The sequence below is a fragment of the Vicugna pacos genome, chromosome 5, assembly GCF_048564905.1.
Source record: "Vicugna pacos chromosome 5, VicPac4, whole genome shotgun sequence".
Taxonomy (NCBI): Eukaryota; Metazoa; Chordata; class Mammalia; order Artiodactyla; family Camelidae; genus Vicugna; species Vicugna pacos.
In genome coordinates, this window is record NC_132991.1 from 55,359,203 (window position 1) to 55,381,257 (window position 22,055).

The 22,055-nt window shown below is 34.8% G+C and overlaps 1 protein-coding gene across 3 annotated transcripts in view; it reads left to right on the forward strand.

Moving 5' to 3' along the window:
• The window catches only part of FSIP2 (fibrous sheath interacting protein 2), an 87,770-nt gene that overhangs the window by 60,212 nt on the left and 5,503 nt on the right, over positions 1-22,055 (forward strand). Inside the window, exons 17-22 of one of the 3 annotated variants that reach the window (XM_072961270.1) lie at positions 1,682-1,936; positions 3,989-11,169; positions 13,550-14,047; positions 15,067-15,167; positions 18,617-18,663; positions 21,775-21,818. In XM_072961270.1, the coding sequence (XP_072817371.1) occupies positions 1,682-1,936; positions 3,989-11,169; positions 13,550-14,047; positions 15,067-15,167; positions 18,617-18,663; positions 21,775-21,818 (8,126 nt within the window). Of the gene's footprint in view, positions 1-1,681; positions 11,170-13,549; positions 14,048-15,066; positions 15,168-18,616; positions 18,664-21,774; positions 21,819-22,055 lie in introns of all 3 variants that reach the window. The other 2 variants (XM_072961269.1, XM_072961271.1) reach the window with 2 other exon arrangements.

Below are 22,055 nucleotides of genomic sequence, written 5' to 3' on the forward strand. Positions count from 1 at the left end.
TAAGGATATAAAAAAAGTTTAAATATTAACATGGTTTGAATCTGAAAAGGTCTGTTGCTCAATTTTCTGTATGTGCAGTTGGGAGAAAATGTGTCTATTTCAAACCAGGGGATTTTGTTCAACATGAGGTATAAGTCCCAAAGAGTTCAGAGTTCTCATACATGGCTTCTTCATAATCATACCAAATGTACAGATAACTAACTAAAGGTTAGTGATTCAACTTTTCAACGTGTACAGTTGAAGTGTCTGCCATTATTAGTCACAGTTTATAAGAGCAGTAATATAAAACATCTGGTTTTGTTTGCACTCCAGTATTATTAAATTCCTAATAATATGTTACAAAGATAAACATGTTTACAAAGATACTTTCACTCCTTTTAAAAAATGTTTATATATATCAGGTTGAACCATATATGATAGCCACTTTTGTAGATCAAAATCTACTGATTATTGGAAACCTCGTAAAATTCAATTGAATATCATAGCTTTGAACTGGATCGGTAATTCTAGTTACCAGTAATTTAGTTGTTACTTCACCAGTCCAGATATATCACTTACCCATCATTCAAACAGAATACATCCTACCAGTCCTATCCACCTGCACAGCAAGGCTATCTTCTATATTCAAAACTGGTGTTCTTTTATGGTGGACAAATGTGTGCCTGCAATTGCAAGGTCATAAACAGACGTTCTCCAGGTATTGCCTAATTGAACTTAGAGAATAAAGAAACACAGCAGAAACAAGAGAAGATTCATGATTCCATCCTATCAGTGTTTGGCTCTTTCTAGCAAGTCTATTTTCTATTCCGAGATATGTCCAGGGCCTTCCAGTGATTTCACTCATGCCCCTCCTTTTATGTGGATCACTCTTTCCTCCTGTCATTTCAATATAGCCAAATATTGAGCCTGTCTAGCCATCAAAGCTCAGCTTAAAGCCTCCCCTCTCCACAGAGTCTTGCCTGATTCTACATGCAGAGGTATAGAACACATTATTAAATTCTGAAGAAGTTTTGAGAAAAAAAATATGTTGATCTGGTCACCATTCTGAGAAACTGGCCATCCCAAGTAGGTATGTGATTTGTGATAGTCTGTTGAATAGAAGAAAGAAGAGAGTCCTGTGCCTGGCTGGGTTGGCCCATCATCTTTAATACAAACTAACCCAGGGATAAACTACTACAGACACTACAATTTATCCCTAACCTTTGTGGAGTGAGGACATGTTTATTTCAAATTGTTATTGCAACACGACCCTTTAGCTTTCTGAAAGTAATACACAACATCAAATGTTTTGACTAAATACATTTTTTAAATAACTAGATGAGGTCTGTAGAGATCACTGCAGACATGCTAACATGTAACACCAATCTTGGAAATCATTTCTCTGTGCCAGGATTTCCAACATCTTAGAGCACTTTAACCATGTAAACAAGACAGGTATCAGCTTGTGACTTAGAGATTTTAATTTTTCAGTATTTTCTCAACTTTATGGCTAAAATTAAGGCTCCATAGGTGGGAAGTAACTACTTGAAGAAAACCCAGTATCTTTCTTGACTAGGTTTTCCTTTTTTTTTTCCAATGAGGTGTTCCAAAGGTGAAATTCATATGTAAACAATGACCAGTATATTGAATTTTCCATATTTCCCTTAACGCATGCTAAAATGGTAATATTTTCTTTGTTAAGTTTCCAGGGAGGAGAAGGTGTCTATTGTTTCCACACTGTCAAGGAAAAAATATGAATCAAAACAGCCTCTAAGAAGCATATGCAGTGATTCTTCCCTTTATCAATTTTGTGAACATCTCACTGAGTCTGTTATTTGCCATTTAATTTCAAGCATTCCTGATAGTACCAAAGATAGCCAAGAAAAAGAGAAAGCATGGGAAAGACAAAATGCAGCATTTAACATGATTATTTCAATTGATTCTCAAGTGTCTGAGAGTAAGTCGATTTCTATTGGCGAACTTGCTTTAAGTATTTCTGAAACCATTACTGAAATCCTTTTAAATAGTAACATCATAAAGGCTGACACTGCACAGCAAATGTTTTCATTAAAAAAGAAGTACATTTACTGCCCAGGAGTAGCTTCTGCAGATTTTGATGATCTCTTTCAGGATCTCTTAATAGGAGTGATTCATATATTGTCCAAGGAAATAGGGTTAAATCATCACATTGAAAATAGTGGAAGAAATATACCATTCCCCATGCTTAGAAGCAATCATGTGCCCATTTGTGACCAAAAAAATACCATGCAAAGACAGAAAGCTTCCAGAGAACAGGAATCATCTATTCACCAAATTGAACATCTCATTCAAAAAAATAAATTAAATTATCTGGCATATAAATTAGATAGTCTGGCTCATAGCCTAAAAACTCATGAATCCAAAGAAGTAGTCAACAAAGTTTTTAATATTGTTTTGGACTTATTTTTACCAGATGAACACTCAGGTGAGGCTATGGATTGTGATAAAAAAGCAAAAACATTTTTCTCATCATCAAATGACTGGCAAAAAAATAGTATACTTGGAAATAACTTAGGGCTTACCCCCAAATCAGTTTTTCTACTCAATATTGTATGTGAGAAACTTATTAGAACACTTTTGGAAAAATGCACAAACTCTGTCTTTCTTGATAATAGCCCTTTTTCTGAAGAAATATCAGCAGGAGAATGTCAACTTTTCAAAATACTTCAAAGTGTAGAAGATGAAAAATTTGATTATTGTAAGGGAGTGATGGACTGTGAACAATTTCAAGGAGATTATGTGTTGGACATTTTGGAAAATATGGCAGAAATGGATCAAGATTTATTGTCATCAGATTCTATGCTTACTATTATTTCCCATAGATTGGTTAAATCACTGATGGACAAGCTATGTCACAGTGTACAACTCCCTCAAAGTCCACCTTTTGAAAACAAGCATTTGAAGCATAGAACAAGAGAAATACAGTCTAGTTTCTTGAAAGCAAAAAGACCAGAATTAACAGGATTAGGACAAGGTCAAGATTCTTTAGGACTCATGAGTTACGGCAATGCTTTGACAGCATCCCTGAATAATCCCAGTATAGTTAACTCCAGAATACAAGCACCGTTTGGCAAGAAATACTCAGTAACTCCCTCTAATGTGTCACCTTTTAAAAGACAGGGAATGAAGGATATGGATACAATAGCCACCCATAATAAGCTTTATCCAGGAGATATGAATACAGGTGTTTATTCAGCCACATTTTTGGAGGAAATAATTTCAGAACTGTTTTTTAATCTCTCGACTTCACTGTGGGTCAAAAATGAAAACATTTCTGAGGCCCAGCTCAATGAGTTGAATGCATTATTTGTCAACAGTGTGGTAAATGAGTTCAATAATGCAGGAGTCACTGTTTTACGGAATTCTGAAGAAAGGTTGTGTTTTCCACCAGTTCATAAAGACATTGTTAGTAGGATTGTTGACTCAGTTTATTATGATGTTTTACAGCAATATGAATTGAAAGTGACCTGTGGTGGTAATCTGGCATGTGACAGTATTTCAACAGCAGAACAAATAACTAACAGCATATTATTAGAGATTTTAGACTACCAACTCCCATCTTGCTTCAGGGGGAAGCTCTCACATACTTCATATTACCCTCTCAGAGCTGAAGTTATATTACAGAAACTTCAGAATAACCTGAGAGAATTTACTTCCCAATACAGGTCTTCAACAGGCTATAGCACCATGTTACCACACTCATTTGTAGAAGATATCATCAGAAGACTTCTATCTCAGCTCATTCCTCCACCCAGTAAGGCTTCCTCTTTGGGAAAAAAATATTTAATGAGTTCAGATTTTAATGAAATGTCTACCTGCATAATAAATAAGGTTATATCTGCCATTTCAAAACATAAAATTTGGTTCACTATATATGATAATCAATTTCTATGTACTGGAAAAAACCTCCAGAAGATGGTGGATTCTGTTTATAGTAATATTGTGCAAACATCTGACTCTCTTGTTTCAGTACAGAGAAGTATAATCAGTCGAAGCCCAATTATGGTTGACCGAATTGCCAGCTTTATTATCCAGGAGATTATTGAAAATCATCTTCAGCCTTTTTTGTGTGGAGAAGGTTTGCCTCGTCCAAAGACTCCATCCGATGCAATATCAAATATGGTTAAACAGGTTCTCAGTGAAGTCATAGAGTCACACAGACCCCAGACACCCTCACCCTTGCGTATTTACCCTGAGACTTTTGTAAGGGAAATTGTTGCCAGACTTTTATCAAAGATTTTCAGTCCAAAGTTCAACACTGAAATTGAGTTGGGAAACATGACCCAAAAAATAGTAAATTCAATAAATAACCATTTTGACAAAGCTGAAGTTCACCTTTTGTATGATGACAAAGGAAAGTCTTACCCTTCTGTGCATACAGATGTTGTGGATGAACTCGTCACTTCCGTTTATAGAAATGTTTTAAAACAGCACGGACTAGACCCCGGGGTTGATAAAAAGCCTGAAGTCAGTGATGTTTTTGTGGAAAAAATTACAAACCTAGTTGTAGCAGCTATTTCAGATTACCTTCTTCATCCACTGTTCTCTGGGGACCTGTCATCTTCTTCATACTCTATTTCAACAGCGGAGAATATCATTCAAGACGTTCTTAGTAACATCAGTAAATCTACCAACCCAAGTCAGAGTTTATCTCCGTATAACACCTTGCTGCCATACACGTTTTTAGAAGACATGATCAGAGTACTGTTATTTAGAATCTTTCCTTCCGCATCCAGCATTGTTCCAGACAGAGAAACTCCAAAAGATAGATCAGGAGTTAATTTCAATGAAATTGCTTCAGAGATAATCAGTGATATTAGGATGAAAGTTTCCCAACATGAAATTGGATTTTCAAAAGATGAAGAAGAAACCAAGTTTGTTTATTCAGAAGATGATGTTCAGCATCTCGTTGACTCAGTATTCAAAAATATTTCACAAAGCTCTGAATCTCAGGCATCACTTGAGCAAAATATCACAAGTAGTGATGATGTTCTTATCGATAGACTAGCAGGTTTTATCATTAAACATATCTGTCAACAGCATCTTCAGCCATTTGTGGACAGAAAGTCATTACCTTCATCATACACATATTTTGGCAATGAGAGAAGGCAATGGTTTTATGCCAGTGTTTATTCCTCAACTTTTTTGGAAGATGTAGTTTCTGGGGTTTTAAGCAAAATATTCCACAGGGGGTTAGGCATTGTACAAACAAAATCAGTAAAAGATTCAGAAAATGAACTGTTTCATAAAGTTGAAAAACTCACACATTTGATAACAGAGGAATTCTCAAAGGCCCAAGTTAGCATTTTAGAGAATGCTGAGGAAAAAATATGTTTGCCTCCAGTGGAGAGAGATACAGTCAAAAACATTATTGACAGGGTGTACAGCCAAGTTTTGCAAGAATATGAAATGGAAATAATGCCTGATAAAGATTTTCTAAATGACACATTGGCTGCAAGGATAACTAAAGTCATCCTGGCTGAAACTTTTGATTTCCAAATTCATCCAAATCTTATAGAAAAGCTTCCATTTAGGTCACACTCCAAACTTAGTACTGATGTTTTGATAAAGAAAGTTCAGTGTGACATTACTAAATCCAGACTCCAAAGACAGGCTTCAACAATATATACTACTATGTTATCACATACTCATTTGGAAAAAATTGTCTCTCAGCTTATATCTCAGATGAGTCCATTGGCCTACAGTGCAGAACACCCAGATATTTCTCAATCAGAATTAAGTGATACAGTCATAAAGCTGATAAATGAAATCATGTCAATAATTTCAAAACATGCAATATGTATTATTAAGCATGGAAATGAAAAGCAAAGTATGATTTCAGAAAAAGATATCCAGTCTATGGTTGATTCCATTTATGCTGATCTTTCACATACAAATATATACCAGTCTCTTACAAAAGATAAAAAAGGTATAAGTAATATGCCTGTTTCAAAAATAGCAAGTTTTATAATAAAAGAAATCTTTAACCATCATCTTCAGTCATTTTTATCTAGAGATAAATCTCTGCTTTCAGCTGCAGTTGATCAGAAATATAAACAGAAAGCAGCAGATCCTAAACAAAAAGAATTGTCTTGCATCGTGAACTCAGCTGTCTTTTTGGAGGAAGTAATTTCTGAACTTTTATGTAAACTCCTTTATGCATTCTCACATAATGTCTTGGCTGCTGAAAACCCAGAAGCTGTAAAAGCCAAAATTACTGGCATTGTTACAACATTAGTAAAATCAATTGTTCTGGAGTTCAGCACATCAGAGATTTTAGTTGCAGATAACTATGATGGTGATATTTTTTTTTCAGAAGGCTATAAAGAAATGGTTCATAAAACAGTCAACCTAATTTATGAAAAAATACTAGATGAATATAAGTCTCTGATTCAAATATATAGGGCTATACAAAGTGACACTGTTTGTTTTGGAAGAAAAATATATAATTTGCTGTTGGGAGAAATTTATGATTATCAGGTGCAGTCATTAGTTTCAGGACAATTAGTGTCTTCTTCATATTCTTCCCCTCAAGCTGATAACATCATCAGAAATGTGCTCAGTGTCATCATGAGGGACAGTCATGCCTTGCCATCATGCATTACTGTCCTGCCTCGTTCTCTTTTAGAAGATATTATTTATAAGCTTCTAGTGCATATCTTCCCTTCATCTTACAGTGAAAGTGAAATGAAAGAGGAAGAGGTTTCACCAGATTATGAGTTTGTAGATGCAGCATCAAAACTGACTGATGAGATTATCAGAGAAATTTCTGAACATGAGATCTATCTTGCCACAGCAGAAGAGAATGCAGAAAGTATGCAGTCAGAAGTGGTTGAGAATTTGGTTGACTCTATATGCAGTAATATTTTGAAAAAATATGAATTTCAAGCTGAAGTTGAGAAAGATGCAGACAAAAAAGGGGGCTTATTCCTCAGTAAAATAGCTGGTTTCATCATGAAGGAAATCATGGATCATCACCTGCAGCCATTTTTACATGGTGAAGAATCATCTTTTAGTAACTTAACTAATTATGACCATGTCTCTGTACTTAGTAAACCTGGTAAAGAAAAGAGACAGTCTTCTTTATATTCAGCTACATTTTTGGAAGATGTAATTGTTGACCTTGTTCGCAAGTTTTATTCTCTTCCAAGTACTGCTGAAGATTCTAAGAGAACAGAAACACCAGAGCCAGACATTGTGAGCTTGGCTATAAAATTTGCAAAGTCTCTGATAGGAGAATTTAGAAAAAGTGAAATTAAAGTTCTACCAAAAGCTGAAGAAATATTTTCTTTTCCACCAATTGATAAAGAGACAGTTGACAATATATCCAATTTTGTGTATGATCAGTTCATAGCAAAGTATGGATCTAATGATATTCAGAAAGATGAAAAAAATAACATTGTTATAGAAATGGTTGCTGCTTTAGCCCAGAAGGCAATCTCTGTGTTCAAAATTCAACCACTTTTTTCAGGAGACTGGTCTTCCACCTTCTTCTCATTTCTAAATCCAGATAACATTACCCAAAGGGTTCAACACCTTCCACAGAAAACCTCTACACCAATAAATAGATGTTTAAAAGGGAACGAACTTACTTTACCAGAACACTCATACAAACACACTTCTCTAACCTCAGACCAGAAAAATGTGTTGGATACTTTGGGAATAGATAAAGGTACAATGAGTAAAAATAAAAGTTTCAAAACTAAGGAGACATTAATGAAAAAAGGTGACATCCAAGATTCAGTAGTTACTTCTGTAACTAGAATTATGAAAAGCAATATGGATAGCCTGGTATCAGGGTCAGCTGCGGGTGTGGCAAGTAAAAAGAAAGCGAATGAAAATAAAATGGGAATTTCAGTTCAAAAATCTGATGTATCAGTAGTTACTTCTCTAACTACTAATGTGAAATGTAGAGATACTCTCAAATCTGGCTCCTGTGTAACATTTAAAAATAATGAAATTGAGAAGAAGAGCATATCAGCTTCAAAAGATAAGGAGAGGCAAGGTAAAGAGGTACACACACAATGTCTAGTAGCTACTAATGATACAGAATGTGAAAAGAAAATACCTGGATCATATTTTGAAATAAACCATGAAAAGAAGAATGATAAAACAAGAGAAAATCCATTTAAAAAAGAAGACAAGCCCTTTCAGTTACCTCCTTTGACATCCAAAGTGAGAAATACAGGGATCACAACAGAGAAAACTTTGAAAGTGACCCAAGAGGCAAACAATGAGGAGAGAAAAGACACTCCAGTTCAAATAAATACAAATGAGGGACAGTACTCAGATTATGAAAGTGTTCAAAATGTCATTGAAAATATTTATGAAAATATCTTAGAAATATATCATTCTCAAGAATCAGCAGATTATTCAAAACTCCAAAGTCCTCCAGGTCATACAAAATTGCCTGTAATTCAAGAGGTTGGCAAGGATGTTACACAGCCTGTTTCAATTATCAAAAATCTCTCTGCCAAAGAGAAGGAAGAAACAGAGAGAGAGAGAACAAGAGAAAGAGAAAAAGAGAGGGACAAAGAGAAAGAAAGGGGGCAAAAAAGAGAAAGAGATAAAGTGGAAGTTAAGAAGATTAAAAATGAGCCTAGTAAACTAGACAGTCCTCAGTACCCACCAAAAAGTAAACCTGGAATTTTTCCTGCTAAATTTTTAGAAGATGTAATCACTGAAATGGTTAACAAATTGATCTTTTCTTCCTCAACAGAAACACAAACATATGATACATGTCAAAGCGTAAGTGATGATGAAAACCAAGCTGAACTCTATGACACAGCTATGAGACTTATTGATTCACTGCTAAAGGAGTTTTCAGATGCTCAAATTAAGGTATTTAGGCCTAATAAAGAAAATCAGTTTTTTCCACCTGTGTCATCAAGTTCTAAAGAACCACCCAGGCATAAAGAATCAAGTATAGGTGAAGCATCATCCAACATTAAAAAAACAACTGTGGATGAAATGCCACATATGCATAAAGTAACTGAAAAACCCTCTTCAAGTAAGATACCTTTCCTAGATAAAATTTCTGCCATTGATGAAACATTGGTCAGCAAAGTTGTTCATTCCTCTGTATGCAATATTTTGAAAGAATATACATCTCAAGGCTCCATTTGTAAGAATATAAAGAGTAATACAGGGGATTTAGCAAGAAGACTAACTAGTGCAGTGATAAATGAAATTTTTCAACATAAGCTTAATTTGATACTGTGTGATGAAGTACCAGCCTCATCATGTTTGCCTCTGGAAACTAAGGATGTTGTTAAAAAGATCCAAAAGGTGGCTCAAATGGCCAGCAAAGAATGTCAAACATCATCACCATATACCATCATGCTGCCTCATGAATTTTTAGAGAATGTGATTTCTGCTCTTTTATCTAAAATTTTCTCAACAGTATCCAATACCAAAGCAGAAGCATCTGAGGGCAACTGGTCTGCAGAACTAGATTTCCTTCAAATGAAGTTATTAAGTACAGTTACAGCAGAGATCTCCAAAGACGAAGATACGATTATTCAGTATGTAGAATCCTTACATCCCAATGATGATGAAATTATTCAGTTAGTGGTTCAGTCACTTTATGATAATCTCTTGTCTCAGTTTGGATCACAAGAGATTATACAAAATTGTGTAGCCAGTGGATGTAGAATTCTTTCAGAAACTGTAGTTGACTTAATTCTACGAGAAGTGGCTGGCAATCAGCTGCAGAACTACTTTTCTGGAGAGCTCACCCCGTATCAGTGTGCAGAAGTTGACAGTGTTGTTGAAAATATTCTTAAGGATGTTATCGAAACTGCTGATGCTCCCCAGCCTCAACCATCACATGCTCGTATACTGCCTTACAACATAATAGAAGAAATTGCTGTAAAATTTTTATCAAAGCTTTTAACTATGTTTCCAAAAGTGGATAAGGAAAAACCCAAATCTCTAGAAACTGAAATGCAAAAAATAACCTCAAAAATATTAAATTCAATGCAAGAATTCATCTCGAAAAGTAAGATTAAAGTTTTACCACCAGCGAAGGACTTGCCTGCTGTACCTTTAGCTGACAACAAAACTATTGAAACAGTAGTTAATTCTGTTTATACCAGTGTTTTAAAACACTCTGGCTCACACATGTCTATATTTAAAGATTTAATGGGTAAGAGTAATGTCCTCTCTGATATAATAGGTTTCTTAATGGTGAAAGAAATTTCCAATTCTGAATTTCAACCTCAAGTGGAGGAAAAATTGTCAAATTCAGAATTAGTTCTGGAAGCTGTAAAAATTATGGAAAAAGTGGTCAAAATTGTTGATGAATTTAGATCCCAGGAAAAAGCTTCATCCAAGAAAGGTTCTTTGTTAGATGCCACGTTTTTAGAGGAAGCATTGGCTTTGTTCTTGGCTAAAATAGTAAGGTTGCCAAGTGCCTCAAGCAAAGATGCGAAAAACTTATCAAAGCCTGAATTAAATAAAATTGCATCTCAACTGACAAAATCTGTGACAGCTGAAATTTCCAAAAGTAATATTAGTCTTATTGCCGCTGATCCTGAAGAACGCTTTTTAAATACAAAAAGTATAGAAATGATTTCTCAGGTTATTGATTCGATTTACAGTAATATACTACAACAATCTGGAACCCATCAAGAACTTTATTATGATATAAAAAATGCAAACAGAGTTTTCCCTAAAAAAGTGGCTAGTTTAATTATTAATGGAGTTTCAAATTTTCCCTTAGATGTATGTAGTCCACAGAATTCAAGTGTTAGTATCTATGAAGATCTAGACATTGATAGAATTGTTCAAAAGGCACAAGAGCATGCTGTTGAAATGATCCCTCACATAGATAAAGGAAAGTCAGATAAAAATTCAGTTGTAGCGGACTCTCCAATTAAAATAGTTCCATATGTTGGGGATAAACCAATCAAAATAGATCCAAACATTATCTCAGAACACTTAGCAGTAATTTCTGTAAAGACTCAACCTCTTGAGAAACTTAAGATGGAATGTTTAAAAAAAACTGGACACAGCATAGCAGAACTAAGAAGAGCATCAATAAGTGGAAGAAGTTACTACTCGTCGGAAATGTCTGCTGTAGGAGAGTTAAAGAGAGAAAGACGTACCTCACTGAGTAAGACAGGACGACTAGATATAAAACCCTTTGAGGTAAGTGCAAAAACAAAAGCTAAACAAAGTAAGACATGGTTGTTCTCTGGTTCTCTTCCTCAAATAGGTAGATGAGAATGTATTTTTTTGTTGTTACTACCAGCCCAATAGGAAAACTGGGTCCAGCAGTCCATCTGTATAGTTAGATGTGGCAGACTCTAAAGGTCTCAGGCTAATTTTCCTAAGACAATCAATTAAAAAAAAAAGTAAATTGGCTTAAAAAATTAATGGAGATACAGACACCCTTAAGAGTAAAATCAGGCTGACTGAAATTAGAAAACTAAAATAGATTTCTCAAGCTGCTGTCTGTACAGCAGCAGTGCTACTCTCATTAGCAACATTCATCAACAAACATTAGACTACAAACTCTCAGATTAGTTGTTTCTTATTATTTCACTTTAATTATATTAGCTTTCCTCAAGTTATTGTACACTCTCAAGAAGCACCAAGTCTGCTTCTGTCCTTGCTCTAGATCTAGCTGTTTTAATGCTGCATAGTTATGAGCATGTTTCTTCTTGCTATAGACCCCAGCTCGCCCTGAAGCTCCACACTCAAGCCCCGAATATATTAAACTGAGACCTTAAAACGCCAAAACAATGTCCTTGTTACAAAACTATACCCCTGAGGACAATGGGATGGTCTGCCCAATACAGTTACACTGATTCACTGCACATTTTGATTTTTGTCAAAGCCCCTTGGTGCTAATTGATGGTATTCACTCATAAGAGAACTGAGTGAGTTTAGGGATATAATCTGTGGCCTGAGCAATAAGCAAATTCTTACAGAACTATTCTCCCTGGAGCATAAACTTTAAATTTTCTCCAGCACTGTCCTGCAACCCACTGAACTAGGTTCCAGGGCTGTTAAATATGTTAATTGGTGCATTATGTTTTCATACCCAAATATTGAGATTTTTATAGACTGACATACTACTTGCCCTAAATTTTTGGGCCAGATGATAGTCCTTTCAAACTCTAAAATTTCCTCCTCCATATGGATTCCTGTCATTGTATTAGCATATTATTTGGTATCTTCATGCATATATAAGTAACCCCTTAGGAGTACAATTTGTTTGAACAGACTATAGAATAACGTTAGTCAAAATTAGTTTTTAATTATCTATAGAATTGTCTGTCACAAATAATAAACCTTTAGTTAACAGTTCTCTTTAGTTATTGATAGACCACAGAAAGCAGGAAGAGTATATTTAAACCAAAATAATTACCTCTATCCTCTTAAGGGGAAGAAAATCTCACCTAAAAATAAAACACAAAGAAACAGACCTAGAGAACTCTGTTAAGACATATGATTTGTACCAATCTGGGTACCAATGCTGTCAACCTCCAGAACAGGGACAGAGACTAACTAAAGAACAGTAGATTAGATCAGAGAACCTAGACACTTACTGGCTTCACCTCGGGAATTCATTTTCTGTTTTGAAATATCATAAATTCCCAACACACTAGGTATATACATATTATAACCATATATACTAACAAATTCCAAAACCACATAAAATGATTTTGGATTTTCTAAACCACCAGTTCTCTACTAACACAGAAAATCAAAAAACTCCTTAAGGAGGTTGTTTCTATATTTTGTTTCCACAGAAGATACTCTTTTAGAGCACCAATATGTGAAAAACAGATTACAATGTTATAAAGGAACATTGAAGTCTAGGATTATTAAATCAATTTGGAGGTTTGGTGGCATCATCAGCTGCTACTGAAATGGGGAAGTTCTGTTATTTAATTATAACTGTCTTTTGTTTTTAATCTGTCTTTGGACACTGTAAATGGAAACTGAGATTTGACTAGGGAGGTGAGAAGAAAATGAAGATTTGTGTTTTGAAAATTCTTTTGGAAAATATGTCCAAAGGATCAGGAGTGGAAGGATAGGGATTAAAGAGTCAGAGACCTTCAAATGTTGGTTATTCATCATTTTTAAAAGTCAAGATCAGATAATACCTTGCTTTTTTGTCAAAGATATGTATATTTAGGTTTTGCTACAACAATTTTAGGAAAACATATTATCATGTCTACTTCTGTCACAAAACTTTCAAAGTAAATGAAAAACAAAATAAAATGTAAATTTTATGCTCTGGAATAAATTATGGTAGATTAATAAAATAATGCCTGAAAGTAAAAGAACTGATAGATACCAATACATAGTTTTGGTATAGTACATGGTAGAATTTTGGTAAAATACATGATTTTCATTTCTTTTTTTAAATATTATTGCTAATATAAAAGTGGCATCTGAAGATACTACTTTTACACTGAAGCTAGAAATCATACTAAAATAGCTATATTACAGTAGAACCACAGGAGAAATTGATTGAGGCATTTGTTTTTGATATTCGTTGTACCCTCAATTTCAGGTTGTTTGCAGAAATTCATTTCAGAATATAAGAAAGCCTGATATCACCAAGGTGGAGCTTTTAAAAGATGTTCGGAACAAAAAAGAACTTATCATTCGGTTAGTAGCTCATGATATTGATCAAGAAATTTCAGGAAGTAGCATAGAAGAGGGACTAACGTCTGACGAAGATGAAGTTGTTTTAAAAGAGATTGTACAAGAAGAATACTTAGAACAATTTGAGGATCAAATGAAAGAAGCCAGGAAGCCAGTAGAAAGCAAAGGTGTTTCTCCCAAACCAACACGAAGCACAAGCAGCCTGAAAAAATTTTTTTCACTAAGCAAATGTTGTCAGCCCACATCCAGTGCAAATGCTGAAAATACTGAAGCAACTTCAAATCATGTAATAGAACCTAAGGAAGTACAAGTTAAAAGAGCTGTTGCTAAGCTGGACATGACCACCTGTTCAAGAACGTTGACTGAAGCAGATTCTTCTTGGGAGGAAAGACCACAGAGGAAGGTGAGTGAGAAATATAACTGTCAATGACCAGATACCTATAGAAAGATGAGAGATCTTCAGAAATTCTGCCCAAGAGTGTACCTTAATTGGGCAGAAAAATACTAAAATGGTTCCAGACAGTCTCTTCCTAAGCCTGGTAACATTTACAGTATGAGAGAAATAACTAACAGATGAAGCTGTAAAACTCCATTGAGGGAAAGCAGACAAATGGAAAGAGACCTAGATTAGTCAGAAGTCCAAGAACAGAAAGTGGAAGCTTCTTCATTATGTAGTGTCCTTGGACTTGCAGGGCATTATGCTAAGTGAAATAAGCCACATCGAGGAAGACAAATACTGTATGATATCATTTATATGTGGAATCTAAAAAATATAACAAACTAGTGGATATTAAAAAAACCAAGCAGACTAGTAGATACAAGTGATACAAAGACCAAATTAGTAGTTACCAAGTAGGGAGAGTCAGGGAGGAGCCAATACAGGGGTGGAGGATACGCTCAAGGATGTATTGTACAACCTGAGAAATACAGCCAATATTTTGTAGTGACTGTAAATGGAAAGTAACCTTTAAAAATGTTTAAAAATTTTAAAAATTAAAATGTATTTTTTAAAAAAGAAACGAAAGCTAAGTATTTACATCTATTTTTAAAAATATATTCCAGCCCTTTTATATTTTGGTGACCAGACAAGCTGCTTCTCTGTTTCCTCTTTTTCACTATATCATTAAATTATTTGTAAAGTCCAGAAATGGAAAACTGTATCCTTCAGACTTTGTGCTAGGTTTATCTTTGAAGTTTAGTCAAACGCCAGTATTATAATATAGATCATCTTCACTAGCCATTTCTAAAGAATTATTTTGGAAAGATATATTTTAATTAGAATTATAAGGTTAATCCTATTTTATAGTAATCTTTGAAACTTTTTCTCATTGTAGTGTAGATTAAAGGGCAGAATATGCCAATTAGGTGAGAAAGTTCGTATCAGACCCTACTTCCTGTAATTCTTGGTTTGCACTTTTCCAGAAAGAAGAAAAAAAAACCATTACTGAGCCAACACATTACTTCATACACAGAATTATGAGTTCATCTTCATACAACCAAGAAGATCTGATTTCATATGCCGGGTACATGAAATTAAAGCAATATTAAAAGTAGAAATCTGAGATGAAAGTAATGCTTATGGGAAGAGCAGGGTCCCTGGTAAAACTATTAATTGGGCAAATATTCAGCCCTAGGCCTTCCCTCATTCCTTCCTACTCTTCCCTCCCTTGGCTCCCCATTGTGGACACCCCTAAGACCTCTCCTGATCCCTCATTTCTAGTTACTTGGCCTCTGCATTCTTCCTAGAATAGCAATGTCTTGCCTCAAGAATTTGCTCGTATGTTTTGGTTTTGGTTTTTCTTAATCTAGAAGATAGTGTAGATACTATTTTGAGCCACTGCCTGTCAGCCGAAAGGGATCCTGCTCAACTCTCTTAAGTAGATAAATGGTCCAGTGTGTATAACTGCCTGTACAAAGAATCCAAAGATGAGAGGGAGCAGTCCAAGTTGGAGCATTCAGAGATGAAATCTATAAGGCAATGGAGTTTCATGAGGGACTGTAAAGATGAACAGCATTTACATGAGGAAGAGACAGTCCAAGTTTGGATGACTATAGGAGCAAAGTCTGGACTGTGTGGCATTTATAGAGGACAAAAAGAACAAACAGATTGTAGACTTGAGATCTAATGAATAACTAGAACTAGAACAGTTAGAATTTGCCTGAAATTATTAATTTTAAAAGAACATTAATAACCTAGAAGGGGTAAAATTTCTATTGTGGGAGAGGCAATGGGTATAAGGAGAAAAATCTACCTGGTTACAACTTTTTTTTCTTTTTTTTTAAACACAACATTATGGAATTGTTTCTTTTTGACACTGACATTGACATTATTATGGGACATCTATCTGTTCCTGGCCCATCATTTGCCTCTCTTCAATACTCCTAAAATTACTGATACAAAAATATTCAATAAAATACTAGTAAACAGAATTCAATAGCATATTAAAAAGATTATACACGCTTTAAGGGGGATTTATCCCAAGAGTACAAGGAAAGTTCAACATATGAAAATCAGTCAGTGTAATATAACACATTAACAGGACTAAGGGGAAAAAAATATTCTTATCTAAATTGATGCAGAAAAAAAATTTGACAAAATTCAACTTTTCATGATAATAACACTTAACAAACTAGGAACAGGAGGAAATTACCTCAAAATAATAAAAGCCATATATAGAAAAACTACAACTAACATTGTACTTAGAGTGAAAGCCTGAAGGGTTTTCCTCTAAGATTAGGAAAAAGACAAGAGGTCCCACTCTCTCCACTTGTTATTCAGCATAGCACTAGAAGTCCTAGCCAGAGCAATTAGGCAAGAAATAAAAAGCATCTAAATTGGAAGAGAAGTAAAAAAAATAAAATAAAATAATAAATAAATAAATAGGAAGAGAAGTAAAATGATCTCTATTCACAGATGACATAAGCTTATATGTAGAAAACCCTGAAGATTCCATACAAAAAAGAAACAAAACTTTTAGAATAAATGAATTCATCAAAGTTGAATGCAAAATCAAAACAGAAAAAAGTTACATTTCTATACACTAACAATGAGCAATACAATAAATTAAATTCAATCTGTACTGTATCAAACAGAATAAAATATTTAGGAATAAACTTAACCAAGTGGCAAAAGATTTATACACCGAAAACTACAGAACATACCCAATGGAGATTAAAGGACACACAAATTAAATATTCTGTGTTCATGAATTGGAAGACTTAATATTGTTAAGGTTTTAATATTTTCCAAAGTCTACAGATTACAAAATCGACAGATTAAAAGCAATCCTTATAAAAAATACTTAATGACTTTTTTTTGCAGAAAAATAAAAATTCATTCTGAAAGTTATATTGTATCTCAAGGGACTCCTAATAGCCAAAGCAGTCTTTAAAAAGGAGAACAAAGTTGGACTTCCTGATTCCAAAACTTACTACAGAACCATGGTAATCCAGAGTGTGGTGCTGACTGAAGGCAGACATTAGATCATTGGAATAGACTGTAGAGCCCAAAAACAAATCCTTAATATATGGTCAAATAATTTTTGATAAGCATACCAAGACCATTTAATGGAGAAAGAGTCTTTTCAACAAATGATGTTGGGAGAACTAGGTAAACACACACACAAAGTTAGACCATTACCTTATATTGCATATAAAAACTAACACAAAATGGATCAAAGACATACATAAAACTATAGAACTCTTACAATAAAACATAGGGGGAAAGCCTCATGACATTGGACTTCACAATAATTTCTTGGATATGACACTAAAAGCACAAGCAATAGGAGAAAAATTAGATAAACTGGACTTCACCAAAATTAAAAACTTAAGTGCTTCAAAAGACAAGGTGAAAAATCAACACGTAGAATGGGAGGAAATATCTGTAAGTCATATATCTGATAAGGCATTACTATCCAGAATATATAAGGAATGCTTATAATTCAACAACAACAAAAGAACCAAGCAACCAAATTAAAATTTAAAAGTCCTAGCAAAGGACTTGAATAGGTACTTCTCCAAATAGGATATACAAATGGGCAATAAACATATAAAAAGATCCTCAACATCACTAATCATTAGGAAAATGCAAATCAAAACCACAATAAAATGCTATTTCACACCCATTAGGATAGCTGTTATCAAAAAAGAAATTTCAGAAAATAATGTGTTAGCAAGAATGTGAAGAAATTGGAACTCTTGTACAATACTGCTAGGAATTTAAAATGGTACATTCACTACAGAACACTGTGACAGTTTCTTAAAAAATTAAGTATAGAGTTACCATATGATACAGCAATTCTACTTCTGGGTCTACACCACAAAGAACTGAAAAAGGATTCAAACAGGTGTTTGTACACTCATATTCATAGCAGCATTGTTCACAATAGCCAAATCGTGGAAGTACAGAGGAGTCCATTGATGGCTGAATGGATAAACAAAATACGGTATATACATTCAAGAGAATATTATTCAGTTTTTAAAAGGAAGGAAATTCTGACACATGCTACATATAAGCTTTAAGACATTCTGATAAGTGAATAAGTCAGTCACAAAAGGACAAATATTACACGATTCCACTCATATATAAGATGCAGAGGCAGAAGGACATGGAAAGAGAGGTATGCCATGTTGGTATTTACGGATATAAAATTTCAATTGGGGAAAATGAAAAAATTCTAGAGATGGATGGTGGTGATGGTCGCACAATAATGTGAATGTACTTAAGTATAGGAATGTACACTTAAAAATTGTTAAGATGGTAAATGTTATATATATTTAACCAAAGTTTTTAAAGTGGGAAAAAGTCAATTTAGAAATCATTTGCGTTCAATTTGGAAACTCAGTGATTTACTATTCCAGGTTTACTTCCATGTGAAGAATGACTGACAGATTGTTCTTTTACTTAACTGGTAATTTCTTCATTCGTTAAATATACAAAAAATGAAATGTTCTTTTTCTTTTGTTTTAGGGAGACTGAAGATTGTACCCCAGATACAAATACTCAAATTCTGGAAGGTTGGATTCATTATTTTTCTTGATTTAAAGTAGAAAGTATTCAAGAGGACACTAGTGCTTTGATTAGTTTTTTTAGTTTTCAAACCTGAAGTTGATCTTTGTTTTCCCTATGAGCTTATCTACTTTTGGAAATGATCCAGTACTACATCACGCAGGTGTTGAAATAAGCGAACTAGTTTGCCTTATTAATGACTTTGTTAAAAAATATGGTGGGAATAATATGAATTTGTATTTATCATGCTCCTATAAGAAATATCCACAAACTCAGGATGTGTTATATGACAGTTTCTAGCTGAACCAGAACCCATGATACTAGGATTTAAAATTTTCTTTGAGAGGTTATCCTTCCTTTGTGCTTAACCCTATCAAAGTGCACCCAAAAAAGGCTTATGGGCTAAATTTATTCGCTCACATTAAAATCTGGTTAGTATGGACCTCATTTTTTTAAAAAATCCATAATAGTAATAATGACTGCTTAGAACATTTGTGTGGGGATTGCTTGGTTCTCTACTGTTGAAACCTCAAATGATTAATATGGTTCTGACAATGATAGCATCTCCAAGAAGCAGAGTGTCATTTTTACTATAAAGTGGCCTTGAAATTTGAACCACAGGTTTACCCTGGGTATTTCAAACATAGCACTCACTCAAGGAGTTACAAGAAACATATTCTCTCAACTTGGAAGTAGAAATCATTTTTATTAGGATGATTCATAGAATAACAGTAAATATGCCAGAATTCTATGAACACATCATAACCAGAAGGTGTCAAAATAATCACTGATATGATTCCTGTGTAATGGGCTCATAGGCTGTTAAGAGTCAGAAACCACTTAATATAACTCCCCTCATTGTTTGGATGAGGAAACTGAAGCTTAGGGTGAGGAAGTGACTTGTCCAGGGTTACTCTGAGTCAGAGCCAGAGCCCAGTCTGAATCCCAAGTCTCCTGACCCTGAATTCAGTGTTTCGTTTTTTCCCAAAATTGTTGTAATGATCAAGCTTAATTACTATATCTTTTAGAAATATTGCAGCTGTCCAATTCAATCATTTATTTATTCAGTCATTCAGAGATTTTCCTGAGCACATAAAATCCCATGTGTGAACAAGACAAAGACTTTGATCTCACAGAATTTTTATTTGTAACTTGAGGCACAGCATCAAAGGCAAGACATAAATAAGTTATTTCCAGATACAAGTCTTTCCCATCTCATCTGGGACAAAAGCCCAAAGAAACGGCAATGTCCTGCAGAACTCTACATCATCTGGACATCACCCCAAGCCCCTACAGCCTCTTTAACCTCCGTCTTTGTTTCTTTTTCTGGCTCACTCTGTTCTAGCCTCACTGACCCTGCTGTTCCTTAAACATTCCAGGCATTTAGCATCTTTGTACTTGCTGATCATCATGTAGTGCTCCTCTCCCTCTGTCGACATGGCTCACTCTTCACCTTCAGATCTGTGCTCGGTTTTCACCTTCTCAGTAGGTCTTCCTTGACCACCCTCTTTGAAATTTTAACCTTTCTCACGATGGCATTACATATTCCACTTCTTTGCTGTTTTTCTCCCTAGCAGTTATTACTGTATATTTTAATTGTTTTTTCACTGTATCCCTCTAGAATGTAAGATCTGTGAAGAGCGCAGCTGTATTCCCAAGAGCCTAAAATAGGCATATAGTAGGAGGAGGCAGTTAGTAAAATAGGAAAGACTATGGGAATAATTGAGGGCGATGCACAAGAATTCTATTTTGGTTATGTTAAGATCGAGGTACCCATTAGATATTTAAGTTGAGGTGTCACATAAGCAACAGGATATTTAAGTCTGAAGTTCAATGACAAGGTCAGGGTTAAACATACACATTCTTAATTTTTGTTTATAATTTTACATAGAATATAGAATAAAATCTCCAATAACTTAAATCTGAGTATCTTAGATCCTGAACCATCAGGAATTTTTCTGTGACTCCTCATCAAAACAAATTTCCTAGTGTATCCTGGAAAGCTGGTAGCCATGTAACCTAGAAACATAAAAACTGATGTTTGGAATGATAGCCTGGTATTAAACCCAAATGTCCTCCATCATTTAAAAGCAAAAGTCAGTTCAATTATGTGTGATACAGAGTCAGACATTAGAAATTTTACCAGGTTTGTCAGATAACTCAAATAATCAGCTCTTCCCACATGACTTAACTGCGGTTTTGCTGCTACTTTTTTTTTCCCCAGAACCTACAACTTGGGTTGATCTTGATGAGTGCGTGTCCATAAAATGCATAGTCTTTACGTATAAGATATCTCATGGTCCTCCTGTGAGACAGGCAGGAAGAGAGTCTCACTCACATTCTGTGTATGAGGAAATAGTCAGAGAATAGTTAGAGTCCATTTGCTAATACTTGCCCAGCTCTGAGTAGTGAGGCGAAGGCTCAGACTCAGGTTTTCTGACTCCCTAGCGTGTTAGCTGCCTTCCTAGTGGTGGGTCTCTGAGAAGCTTATCTCACAGTATCATTTCTACCTCCTTAAGATGACTTTCTTTTACTGGTGTATTTTAACCTCCTTTGAAATTCAGGCAACTTTTAGTTCTGCAGCAACTCCACCAGATTTCCTTTTGATATTGCCTCAAAATTTTCCTGATTCTCACCCAAAGAATTTCATAAGATTAGCCATCTTCCTCTTTGTTCCAATGATCTGCTTTTGATTAGCTGTGTGGAATCAAAGAGTGTTAGAGCTAGAAAGGCCCTCAGGAATCCCCTATAGGGTAGTGTCTCATTTGACATGTAAATAAATAGGCTCGTAGAGACTGAGTGGTCACACATAGACGTATGGCTGTTACGTTGCAGAATCTGCCTTTCTTACTCATCACACTTCATCTTTCAAATTTCCTACAAGAAGGGCTAAGGCGCCCCAGAATTCTAGGGCTCCCACCTATTTCAGGTTTGTTCACCCTGTCTAAATAATTAATAATAATAATAATAATAATAATAATAATAATAATAATAATAATTTCTTCTATCTCCCTGAATTCTATGACTTTTTGATGTAAAATAGTATCAGGTTTGTGTCAACACTATATTCATCCCTCAGAAAAAAATAATATTTTTTTATTTTTTTCTCCCCTCCACAGAACGTTCTCAGGAACAAAGGCCAGAGTATTCAAACAGCGTTAAGGTAAATAATTTTCAGTAGCCTATAATTAGTATACCTGCAGTCCAGCTGAATACAGCTGTTTTCAAGGTCAAATTAGGGACTGTGTGGTCCTGTTTGAGAGACATCGGGAAGCATTCCCAGTAGTTTCCTTATGCTCAGATCTCTCCTCCTGGCTGAGGCTTGCTCATGGTACCCAAGAAATCCATTAAGCAAAATTCTCATCTTAGGGTTAAGTCATCATTCCTTGTTTAAGTGTAC